This window comes from Athalia rosae, chromosome 4 (assembly GCF_917208135.1).
Source record: "Athalia rosae chromosome 4, iyAthRosa1.1, whole genome shotgun sequence".
Taxonomy (NCBI): Eukaryota; Metazoa; Arthropoda; class Insecta; order Hymenoptera; family Athaliidae; genus Athalia; species Athalia rosae.
Genome location: NC_064029.1, coordinates 4890220 through 4902971, shown reverse-complemented (window position 1 = coordinate 4902971; position 12752 = coordinate 4890220). Strand labels below are relative to the sequence as shown.

Below are 12752 nucleotides of genomic sequence, written 5' to 3'. Positions count from 1 at the left end.
TACCAGATCCGAGAGATTCGGCTCATTTTTCGATGCCCTTTGATGAATTATGAGGTGCTCGAGTACATTACATACGTGTACACGTATAGTTACCCAAATGTGCAGATGTTTTATACGTGGAGTGTAAAATAAATTTACATAAAGATTACAAGAGGACCCCGCAGGTGAATTTGGGTAAGGGCTCGGGTTCAAAAGTTGTAAGAGCAACGAATTTCCGGTCCCTCGCACATAGTTTTCCATAATGTAGCTCTATAAAAACGGAGCTCAGCCTTTGATATTCGCTCGTAGGTATCACGTGTATACACACCTATACGAGCGTATAGGTATATACTTTTCCAACGAAGGCGGTCTTTCCCTGCCTGTTATATCCGCAGACTTTTGAAACGCTTTCGGCCCCGGGGCTTTCGGATCACCTGTGAAACGTTCGGGGGTACGAAAGTGAGAGAAAAAGAAGCTTCACCCTCGTCCGCGTCAGGCGGGAAGGAGGCCTGACGTAAATCCATACGATTCGGAGCGACGAACGCCGCACGGATCCGGCAATTAAAATCCGTATGGTACCAGATGTCCGAAAAGCTCTTCCCGGGGACGAAGAGGCCTTTGAGATTTCCGAACGCGGCGACGTTTCTCCCCAGCGATTCCAGACGCCGGACGGCCGCGCAGTGGCGAAGAGAACGCGGATGACCCGGGTCGATTCAGCATCGCGACGCTCTGCCATTCAATGAAAACCAGCTCGGGGACCATGCGCGTCCCACACGCTCTTACGAACACCGTCAATGCGATCTATACCACGTTTGGCGTATAACTGAGGTCAAATTGCAGCGATCGTTGCCGAGGTCTCTCGCATATCTTTACGCAGCTCGCTGTTCGACCGCAGCACCCGCAGTTTTTCTGCCTGCGTTCTCAGTTTGAGCTTTGCTTGCATTATCGTTGCACTGGGCGCGTTTCGTTTACCTACTCCAGCGAAAAAGCATTCGTCGCGACGTGCAACGCGGCGGTGTCCCTTGTATGGGAGCCGTTGCGTTCGTTCTTGTATCGGTATAAGGTGCCCACGCAATACTTGCTCGCATAAACGAACACGAATTCGATGTTGTACACCGCGATGTTGTACATATGCATGTACACGGTGCTAAACCGCGCAGACTCGCGGACGGAGTTAGAGTAGTGGTATCAGCGCAGCTCGAAGCTCGAAGGGCCCTCCGCAGTGTGCCTTCCTCCTTTCGGGTTACTTTCTGTTACTTCGTACCGAAAAACAGACGCGTCGTAGATATCGAGCCGAGAGAGACCAGGTAAGTGACAAGTTTAACGTATCTACGATTACTTTTTTTTTCTTTTTAATATTTTAATACGTGTATTCGCTTCATGTCATTCGGCGTGTAAAAGCATTTCAGACTTTGCGTTTATTTCTCTTTCGGAGGGAAAAAGACATGCATAACAAGTTCATGTTTATTTAGACTGTTTCATTTTCAGTTATAAACTTTCCCAATCGATTTCCCCATCCCTGATATTCACCGTCATTACTAATGTTGTTTCTTTTCATTCGCTGAACAAATCTAATCATCGGGATAACACGATCTACGGAATTGCCAATGATATTTGTTTTCTGCAAAAATGGATCTGTACCGAACGACGCGATCGGCGACTGGCAAATCTCAAAAGAAACCGTTTCCTCTTTTCAGATCCTAATTGATCCAACGATATTTCAAAATTCGCGATCGAATTCGCAGTGACGTTGTCAAGCTAAGGGGGTTGTCCGCGACTTGGGTAATTTTTTGATGTGCGACAGTTCGAAAATAGCTGAAAAATTTGGCGGGGCTCGCGACATGAATGGATTATCGATCCGCGAGAAATATAAGCGGAGTTCACCCCTAATCGATATAGAATATTAAGGCGAAAACATCGACGCAGTTCGCCCGTATTATCGAATGCAATATTTTGAACAAATTCAGGTTTTATTAATTATTGTCGTCGCGTTAACGGCCGAGCGGAAAATCAGCCGCGATATGTAAGTGAGAAAATTATAGAGATTTGAAAACTAGGGCACTGCAGCGCTATCCATCGATTACGACACGTACGGCATATATGTATATATGTAACTATAGATGTATGTACGTGGGTATACATACATATGTATGTATATTTACACGAACACATCGCTGGAGCGACAGCTGGTAGAAGAGTTTCGGGATTCTCGATTGCTGTACGCCTCCGTGTGTTTATCTGCACTCTATTTATTCTAGATTAACCCAGCCCCGTTTCACCAAGGCGTATTACGCGCGTGAATCTTTTGATACATACATATATTTAAAAACGTTGGCAATTAGCGAAATCGATGCAGTTTAAAATCATCTATAGTTTTTCTCCATTCATCGTACGTATAACACAACGGGGAGAAAGGAAAATCGATCGAAACAATTTTATCCCCGAAGCGTCACGCATATATTTTGACACGGTGAAATAATTAATTCCATTCAAGTTTTTTTTCTCTTTTATTTTTCTTCACCTCTGGGCTGAATGAAATTACGTGAGCTGCGTGCGGCGATGGGCGAACGCTGTGTAATGATAAGTAATACCCATATTGCATTAACTTGATGACCGTTACGCCAACGAAAAGATCGCGTAATTTGGATTACCCGGTTGTTCGTATGTCCGAACAAATTACCAACGATACACCCCGATGTGCGTGTCGAGACTTTTTTCCCCCCCTCGTTTTATCGCCGTTCGTTCTTCGAAACGGATAGAGAAAAATCGCGCGGCGGTAGTTCGGAGGCAGAAAATGGGCAATTGTCGTTCGGCTAGAATCGTTGCCCTAAATCACGGTGAAAAAAAAAGTAGGTCTAGCCGTGGGCTTGGCCCTCGAGAGAACGACTCGGACGACGTAGTAGCGCAAGCGCGACCCGCGACCCGTCGACCCACTGCCGAAGAACTTCTTCTCTTCGCATACTACACGTGACTGACACATTTGCCTTTGTTGCGGTGGAACCAGAACAGCGAGAACTCGCTTTCGAAGCTTTTCATTTTTCATTCGACATCCTTTTTCTTCTCCTTTATTTTTTTTTTTTTTTACCATCGTCATCGTCGCTCCCCGCTCCTCTCCGACTTTTACTTTTATCGGGATTCGGGTTAAGTCCGATGGATCTCGTCGAGTAATGCACGGAGGATTACAACACGGTAGGGCGTCTGTCGTCGGACGGTTTTATAGGCTTATTAGGCGAACCTATAGATCCACGATGTTCGATATGCTTACACCCGATACACTGTAACTGCAGCGTAACACCGTCTTCGTGTCTAGCGAACATCGAGGGCGAACGTTAATAACGACGACGGTCATAACGATATTAACTTATCAAGCTGTTCCGAAGCTCCGCTCTATACCTATACGCGTTGTATAACGCTGTGTCTGTAATCGATGGGATGGGATAAAGAACTCTGTTTAATATCCATCTCCATATTGGAACGTCTATATAAACGCGAACGACGTCATCGAAAGTCAAACGTAATATCAACGCTCTGATTTTTATTTATTTTTTTTTTTCATTCAACTCGTTTTACCAAAACTTTGAAAACTGGGGCGAGTTATGAAATATAACGACGATTCGTAATAAATACCGCACACCCGGAAACATTTCGGAGTATAAGATTGCAAGGCCGTACGGACTTCCGGTAGCGAATAGCAAACGAACGATACGACCTCTTTTCTCTCTCTCTCATCTTTTCCAATCTTGCGTCACTGTATATATACGATAACTTCGCGATATATTTTCGGTGCGTTCTTGCAACGGCGGAAGAGTTACGGCGATAAATCAATATGGGAATAATAACAATAACGAATGAAAATCGAGCCAAGCCATTAGCACGACGATCATTCGGTCGTAAATACAACGCGATATGTGAAAATAAGCCGTCATTCGTGGCTTTAATGAAGGCGAAATCCTATGGCCGGGTTCTTCGAGTACCTCAACATCTGCGCCTCGACTATATTACGGTTATGACGAAATGCGGGCATAAAGCGGTGTAGCTTGTGCGTAAAATTGACGCGTTCACGCAACTTAGATCTTTGGATATTTCTACGGGTTGTTACAAACATCTCCGAGACCGTCCCCGTTCGTTTTCCAGGATTTTCCGCAAACTCTTTTTACATTTTTATCATCGCGCACAGCTCGCGTCGTCACCTCGCGGGGTTAATTCCGCCTAACACGTACGTCGCGTACCGCGCGGGTAACGCGATACTCGCATTTATTCTGGATGACAAGATAGCCGGATCGCCGTGGCAAACTTTTACCTCGAGGGGGGCTGCGGCTCGCGTCGTAGATGTTCCGTGCATAAATCGTGTAAGGCCTCGTGTGCCTATAGTAGGACAAGGGCAAACGATATGAGCTAACGCTTCTCGCGTTGATACGACAAATGGACGTTACGCAGCCTCGAAGGTTGGAGGCACGACCTAACTGCCGTGGATATTACAGACACGACGAACGTAATAGGCTTACACACGCTGCACTGGAGAAACACCAACATCCCCTTGACTCCGAATCAACTCTGAATTGATAGTTCAGTTTCATGTTTATACCGAATAGTTTACGTCACATCGATGTTGTTAACGCTAATTAATATGTACATTCGTTGAGAAATTATTTTCTATTTTTTTTTCAATCAACGTAAATCGCGTCGATGTAATACGATACATTTTTTTTTTGTCGTCATTTTTCTTTTTTTTTTTATTCAATTTTTGTGCCAAGATTATCGGATTATACGATGAATATAATTTGTGCGAGTGGTTCGTATTATTTTTTAAATTTTGTTTTTAATTAGTTTATATTATTCTAACGCGGAAGCTGCAAAGCGACGACCAAGGACGACGGCTACATTATAAGCTCACTGGTGAGCCATCGATTTTAATAACGCGATATATTATTTATGCAAATAAAGAATAATAAAATACACGGTACGCGATGACGATAATAAATTTCTTCGACTGAAAATATTACTACCACAATCCCGTTCGCCCCGTTTCATTGGTCGTTAGAATTTGCGAAATCGATCGTTCGAACGGCACTCCGATTCTTCGGAACGAAATTACCGGGGATTAAATTATCCGAACAGCTGCATCTTTACATGCGATATCAACGAACGGCGAAAAGCGCATGGATCACAGCCGTGTGGTTGCAGACATTAGATCATACGCGTCGTGTATATTGTCGTAATTGTCAATTAAGGAGCTACTTCATCCTTTCACTACTCCTTACTTGGCTGAAACGTCGACCCAATTCCGTTGACAAATCTGTCGGTAACTGGTTGCGAAGCAGGTTAATCCGGTGGAGACAATAAATTAGACGAAACCAACCAAAACTCATCCCGTTAAACGAGCGTATATAATAAAATTTACTCGCTTTATTGGATCGGGAAATCGATCGTGGCGTCTCCGACAAAGTGGCGATTTAAAAAAAAAAAAATGTCCGATCACCTCGAATCATTCACCTACACCCACTTTTTATTCACCCCTAAATTTTTCTCTCCTTGTAACGTTGATACAGAAGCAAAAAAAAAAAAAAACAGAAAAGAGAAAATGAATAATGAATAATGAAACAAAGAAAGTAGCTAGATTAAGAACCGAGTAAAAAGAAAAAACCTAACACCTTTCAGGATGAAGTACTCTCCGCAGCAGCAGCAGAAGGAGAGAAAATCAGAGAGTGATTTGGGTTCGGTACATGGAACGCCGGCCCGCGAGCTCCGCAATTCCGCTCAGATATCGCAGCCGAATTTATCGAGTGGATCCGCGGTTTCGATGGGAGCATCCTCATCGTCTGGATCATCCGGCGTCTTCGCATGGACAAGAGTCTTCCGGTTGGCTTCGATGCTTCATCAAATTGGGTGCTAGTCGAGCTGCGAAGGAATATAATCGATAGGTGCATAATTCGTTCATAGATTATAGAAAGAGAAAATATATTAGAGCGTAAGGTAATATGATACGCGTTGATAGAACGCGAGAAAAAAAAAAACAAGGAGGAAGCAAAAGAGAAATGAAAACCCTTCATAGCCTGATGGCACTCATCGATTACATCGCTGGACCATCTGAATTCATCGTGTACGTCGGTGAGGGCTAGATAAAATTATCGAGTTACCGAATCGGTCATAGGTAAATTAGGTATCTTTAAGTTCCAGCTGCAATCGGAATCAGATCGTTACAGGGCGCAAGTAATTATATAGAAGTACGTATACATTGAGAGAATTTGGGAACCGAGTGACGTCGACGATAGTTTAAGGGATGATTTTTGTTCGCGTTGCTTCCTGGGAGTCTCGAAAATCCTGGCAACTTAGAACGCTTATAAAGTAATGAGAAATTAACTGACGAACATATCGGAACAGTGGAATTTTACGAGGTAAAGCGAGGGCAGTTTTTCTCATTCGTTAACATTATTTTTTTTGTCTCTGATAAATACATGAGATCGGCGCATCGACGGGGTTGCGAATCAGAATCCGCACGTGCGATTTTCCGAACAATGCGGTCTCGTAATCCTTCGGCAGCCGAGTTAAATTTTAATCGGTTCATCCCACACGTTCGTTATACACATACGATTGAAAAGCTGCGCACACGCGGCACTCTCGACGCTGTCAGTATTCATGAGATTTTTATAAATGTTATGCTCTATTTCATATTCCCGCGATGTGTGTATCCCGCAGGCTGTTATAAACACGTATTCCCATGTATATTTCAATGATCGATCTGCTGCGCAGACGAGTCGAGATCACCCTTAACTTCGTTATACGAGCCTATCTTGCATCTCATTTGTGCGAGATTTTTTGCATCAGGCTCTTACCTAGTCAGTAGTTGTATTTTTTCGGGGGCTTTTTTTTTTTTTTTGGTAAATTGATGAATCGTTTTTGTTATGTAATTCGGAGCGTTTCCTATGAGAGCATGCGCGCACTTGTAACGAGTCAAATCGATCAATGCTGCGAGATAGAATTTCGCTCCAGGTCTTAAAATTTTTAATTTCAATTCTGAGTTCAGTTTATCGAACTTGGTTTAAAAATAATATTATTTTAGGGCAATTTTATCAATTATTAACGATCTTACAAAAATACATTCCACCGATAAAAGTGATCAAATAATCATAATTTGCCTCGAATTTTTCAATTAAACGAGATCTCGTCGATTTAATGCACGGAATTAAAAAAAAAATTACACCTGCGTATTTTCATCTGCTGTTCAATGACACGGATGTCGATTAATCAAATTCGTTCTCCGATTAGGCTTTTATGGGTATAAGCGGAACTCGAGTTTTTGTTACGATTTAAATCAATCGATAAAGTACTATAGTTTTAATTACGTGTACATCATTTATTTTTTTTTTTCGTTTAAAACAAGCACGTTTAATTGGTAATTTTATGATCTTCCGACTCCCAGTCAAGTTATGGAAATAAGTTACATGTGTAATTGTGGGGAGGTAGAGGAGGAGTGATAATAAAATGGACCGAAAGCTACCCAGTTTGTTCCACGTTAGACAATATTTAATTATTGTTGTAGACGAGAAGGATAGAAGGAAAATTTAATGTTATTAGATTGTTATTATATAAAATTGTATCAGAGTGATTCTTTATAGTTCCAATTAATCGACACCCCGATAATCTTCCTTTCGCCATCAATATTATAATTATTGTATCCGTCAAACTACCATACACGTATGTCTCCGTACGATAAAATAACAGAAAATGAGTGAATATAAAAAAGTGAAGAGTAAAAAGGGGATGAAGGAGAGACGGGGAAAAGAGGAAAAATATAATACATACGTTATTTTACATTCTATAAGCTTTACTAATGTTATATCTCGTTAATTATCATATTCATATATTTTACTAATATGTAATATCGATTATCGATTAATAAACTATTTACTTATCACATGCCGCACGTATACCGTACAGTATACTATATTACATCGTACGCGGAGAACGCCCATTTATCCTTCAAAGGTGATTTCCTCAACCGAGAAATCATTTTGCTCTCTGCATAAAATAAAACCAATCCAACAGCAATGGCAGCAACGGTAGCAGTACGCTGCACGTGTTTCGATAGATTGCTTTTTTATCTCTGATTTTATATCGAAACGCGTGATCAGGTATAATAAGATGTGATGTAACAGTGGCCAATTATTCCATTTCTCGCGGCAAGTAGGTATACGAGCAATCGATCGCTACTACAATTCCGTACATCGATTAACATCGATAATCTTACAGGCTGCGGTGCCGGCAAAGCGCTAGAAACATTCCCCCCTTCGATTTTATGAACTCAACCCACGATTTCATTGTCTACACTCGTGTAGGCGATAAAAAATAATTTACAATTATCGTACTCGTGTTCACTTTACTCCATTGTTTCCGAATTATTGAGGCCACTTCTATTCCTCCTTTTTTTTTTCTCATCCCCCGGGACGTGCATAACTATTCCCGTGGTTCGTCGAGTTGATATACACTACGCGCAAAAATTAGCGGGTCACCCTGTTTGCGCTCCGGAAAACGTCCGATTTCGAAGACTCATAACTGCTCGAGAAACTGAGGTAGAGAGTTGCAAAAAAAAGCATTTTAAAGCTTGAAGCTTCACCTTTCGGATGCTTTTTGTTGATTTAAATTACCTTTCTTCGTTCACTAGTTACACCCTCCTGATTCAAGTCACGTCGAAAACGTGAAGTCAACTTTTGAATTTGAGAAGGTGCACCGGGTACCTCGGTCGTTGAATTTCAATTTTTCTGATGTCATTTTGAAGGTTGAAGTGTCTTCTTCAAAACACGTTTTTTTAAACGTTCGTACGATTTTTTTTGTACGAGTTATGCGTCTCCGAAACGATTATTGTCCATAAATCTTTGATCGAGTGCCAAAAGTTCACTTCACGTTTTCGACGTCACTTGAATCAGGAGGGTGTAACTAGTGAACGAAAAAAGGTAATCCAAATCGACAAAAAGCATCCGAAAGGTGAAGCTTCAAGCTTCAAAATGCTTTTTATCGCAACTTTCTACCTCAATTTCTCGAGCAGTTACGAGGCTTCGAAATCGGACGTTTTTCGGAGCGAAAACAGGGTGGGCCGCTAATGTTCTTATGTAGTATATTTCATCGATCCCTAACGATAAAAAATTATGTAATGAGAAAAATAATGACCATCCGACTAATCTCGATAAGTGAATTTTTCGAGTCTTCCATTCTCCCCCTCATCAAATTTCCAAGCCCCGTAAGGAAAGCGTCGGGGGATGAATGAACTAGGAGCAATATTTTCGAATCTATCCGTTTCGAGGATCGATTAATGACTCAGCTTTCTCTCGGCGTGACGTTTTGCCATTTTATGGATTACGTAACGAGTATAAAGAACCCCTGACCCCAGGCCGAGTGATCTTACGTTTTATTACACGGTCGAGCCGATCGTCATCCGAGAGAAATAAAATCCGCACTATCCGCATTCCCCTCGATGACAATCGTAAATCCGGTAATAAATTCCGGGGCATTCAACGGTCGAGCCCTAGAAGGGTGATTATTCGGACCGGCGTGAATTTTCGATTCGCAATGCGCGAAAACGCGAGGGACAGAAGTGCGACATTTCCAATTAGTTCCCTCATTATATCGAAATACCCGAACGAACCCGAGAACAAAACGAATGAATTCGAATTGTTCGCTCCGGAGATCAAAGGGCCCTTCGATCGCTCTCCCCAGCATCCCGATTCATCGTCGGTATATCGGACCCCTAAAGATGGCGCGATCATCCCGTTGGATGATCTCAGTCAGTGGCGCTCAAATTCAACGACTATCGCGCTATCTAATGGGTAAGAGAAATTCGTGCGTTCCTCGCGGTCTAATCTGAGGGCTGCTGACTCCCAAGTCTCTAACTCCCGCGGTCTCCGAGTCTCGGAGTCTGGGCATGGGCACGAGGCTGTTCGAATCGAGGTGTCCGGTGGACCAGCGCGAGCGCGAGCGGCGCGAAGTGTCGCCTTCGTTGCAGTCGTGAGCGACTCGTCCGACCGGCCAGAGCTACCGAATATCGCTCGGTGGTAGGAAACCGCGATAACCGGTACCGAATTTTCTCTTTCAAAATCGCCGCAAAGTGCGACCCCGCGAATTCAGTGAGTGACGGAGATAATCGTGCGGTACGGACTAACGAATGAATGAATACGGAGAATAAAGGGCACACCACACCGGGCGGATATCCGGCCAGCGATAACCGGAAGTTATTTTCGAAATACGCAAAGTATCGAAATTGTCCGACGAGGGTGAGCGACGATTGTCGTATACGGTGGAGGTCGCAACTGATATCGCGGACCGGGGTGAGCCAGGACGTGGTGAAATGCGCCGGCCCCTTCTCCGTCACCTTTCGGAGGGCGGATGCACGGTTCAAGGGGGTGTCAACCACGGTCAGCACCCCTCGAACGACAACGGGCACCATGTCGCCTCCTGTCACCTCCTCAAGGTACCGGGAACCCCCGGACCGGTCGTCAGGGACGTCCAAGGGACCCCCTCGGAACCCAGAAGATCCGCCACGATGACGTTCCACAGGTAGTCCAGAAAACGCACTACGTTACACATCGGCCGAATTTTCTGGCTTTTGTACTATTTGAGATTTCGAAACGTGAAACGGGAAGCACTTCATCGGAACGAACGTAACGGCGCGATGTTCGAAACGCGTGTCCTTTCAAGCGCGGGGAATATCGCCCTTTGATGATAATCACCTGGCGTGTCAGCGTCCGCATAGTTTAGACGTTGTAATGGCCCATAACACGAGGATTATGATCGGCGTTATTTACGCTTCTTCTCGTGTACCTGTTATAGGTTCATCGGGCTCCTCCTCCCTCGGGTGTTATACCTTGTAACTTACGCGCGTACGTGCGTACGTACATGTGTATATATTTTGGCAAAAACACTTTTATAGCCAGTGCCTCCGGTGGAACGTCGTTCGGTATTTCGGAACGTGTGGTTAGCCGGGGTAGAGGGAAGCGGAGCTAACGTGGGACTTGTCAATACAAACGAATTATTTTATATATACGGCGGTTGCGTGTTTCAAATTTGCCAATCCCATTCGGTCCGAACGATCAACGCACCGCACAATTTGGACAATAATTTACACGCGCTTCTTCGGTAATAATCGACACCGTTACCCACAACTGCTCTTCAGAAAAGCTAATAGCGATCAATTTTCATCTATACACCCATTAGGATTTCGATTCGTTCAACGAAATGACCGTAGCAATAATTTTCCGCGGCTCGTAATCCGAAGAAAGTAATAACGAAGAAAAAGTCGTATACCCACACAACGAAAATGAAACTGCGCATTAGACGGTGTTAATCTCTCTACGTTACAGACGTGTATATTTTTTTTCAGGCTGCACCCCGCGGCGTATTTGGAACATTTTTCTTATACGTTATATAGGGATCGGAGTTCGTGAGATGGATTCATTGGCGTAAGAACGACGATCGCGTGTCCAATGGATTATTATCCAAACAATTTGTGCGTCGAGTGAAACGGAGGGTAGAAAATTGAGAGTTGAGTAATATGGGGGTGTTCGGTGAAGCGGGTTTCGCGTTGAAATTATACAGAGGAGAAAACGATCGTTTGTCGAAAGGGCAACGCGACCGGAGACATTATACGCGATAATTGACCGAGACCGCTTCTTTATTCTTGTTTCATAATTTTCCTCTTTTTTTTTTTTTTAATCTTGTCAGCCATTTCGACGTACCTACGGTTTTCACCTCGACCCACCAGGTGTACGGCTGCGATTTACCCGATTCGAAAAAATCGCGATCGAATTTATTCACGCGTGTATATGTTTGCGGATGGAATTGGAAGTGCAATTATCGTGATACCAGTTGTACGCGATGAACTCGAGAGTGAACTCGAAATAAAAACTCTGAAATAGGCGCTCTTATTTGCTTTTGCTTTTGCTTCGAAAGGAAGAACGCTTTTAATTATACCGTAAGCCCACGTTCCTACCGCAAATGACTCACGGCAAGTGCACATAAAACTTATATTACCTACGCTACACCTCTACGCCCGTCAATCTATTGAACTTTTACTTCGCGTCCTATTGAATTCTGCATACGTGTACAGGTATACGCAAATAGATTATTCGATATGTACGGAGTGGAAAAAACCGTTTCGATATTTTCAAGGTCCCAAATATTCGACCTGCCTCATTCCGTCTTCGTTGCTATTCGTTTCGTGTGACATAGGACAACTTTTTCTGTTTTTCTGTTTTTTTTTTTTTCTCTTTTTAAATCACTCAACGAACGCGGGCAGATGCCCACATCTAACCCTTAAGACGGACCTCGCCTCGCGTGGGGTCGGAAAAAACGTTTTTCCAATTATTCAGAACACTTCAACGATCCCCCCGGATTTACTTCTCCGTTCGTTTGAAAATTTTTTCTTCATCTTATTATTTTTATCAATTCGCCCGAGTTAGATGACAAAAAAATGAAAAATTCGACTACAGCCGGTGATCGGTTCTCCCTCGATTCAACTACTTTGTGGATTTATTCGAACTCGCGTAAACCGATATCTCGATAAATCATAATTATGGTTATCATTATCCTTATTTGCTTCGCTCTCGGTTGCATAGTATGCAGATATACCGTGCAGTGTTCTTCAAAAATTGACATCGGTACAAAGGACGCGAATTCGAACTCAAGCCAGGAGTTATAACATCCTATAATTCTGATCGTATAAATAGAAAACCCCATTGGGTATATAACTACTTGAAGTATTGGTTTTCCCGTTCCGTCTGCAC

At 43.3% G+C, this 12752-nt stretch overlaps 2 protein-coding genes across 3 annotated transcripts in view; both read left to right on the top strand.

Moving 5' to 3' along the window:
• The window catches only part of LOC105688918 (rap1 GTPase-activating protein 1), a 152344-nt gene that overhangs the window by 1512 nt on the left and 138080 nt on the right, over positions 1-12752 (top strand). Inside the window, exon 1 of one of the 2 annotated variants that reach the window (XM_025746857.2) lies at positions 9883-10527. The exons of the other annotated variant lie outside the window; for it this stretch is intronic. Coding sequence (XP_025602642.2) covers positions 10319-10527 — 209 coding nt within the window. The 5' untranslated portion in view covers positions 9883-10318. Of the gene's footprint in view, positions 1-9882; positions 10528-12752 lie in introns of those variants that run through there. 2 annotated transcript variants of the gene reach the window in all.
• On the top strand, positions 869-7894 carry LOC105686523. The gene is made up of 2 exons (XM_012401440.3): positions 869-1286; positions 5638-7894. Exons 1-2 carry the CDS (start codon positions 1111-1113, stop codon positions 5870-5872), a joined length of 411 nt encoding a protein of 136 aa, XP_012256863.2. The 5' UTR covers positions 869-1110; the 3' UTR covers positions 5873-7894.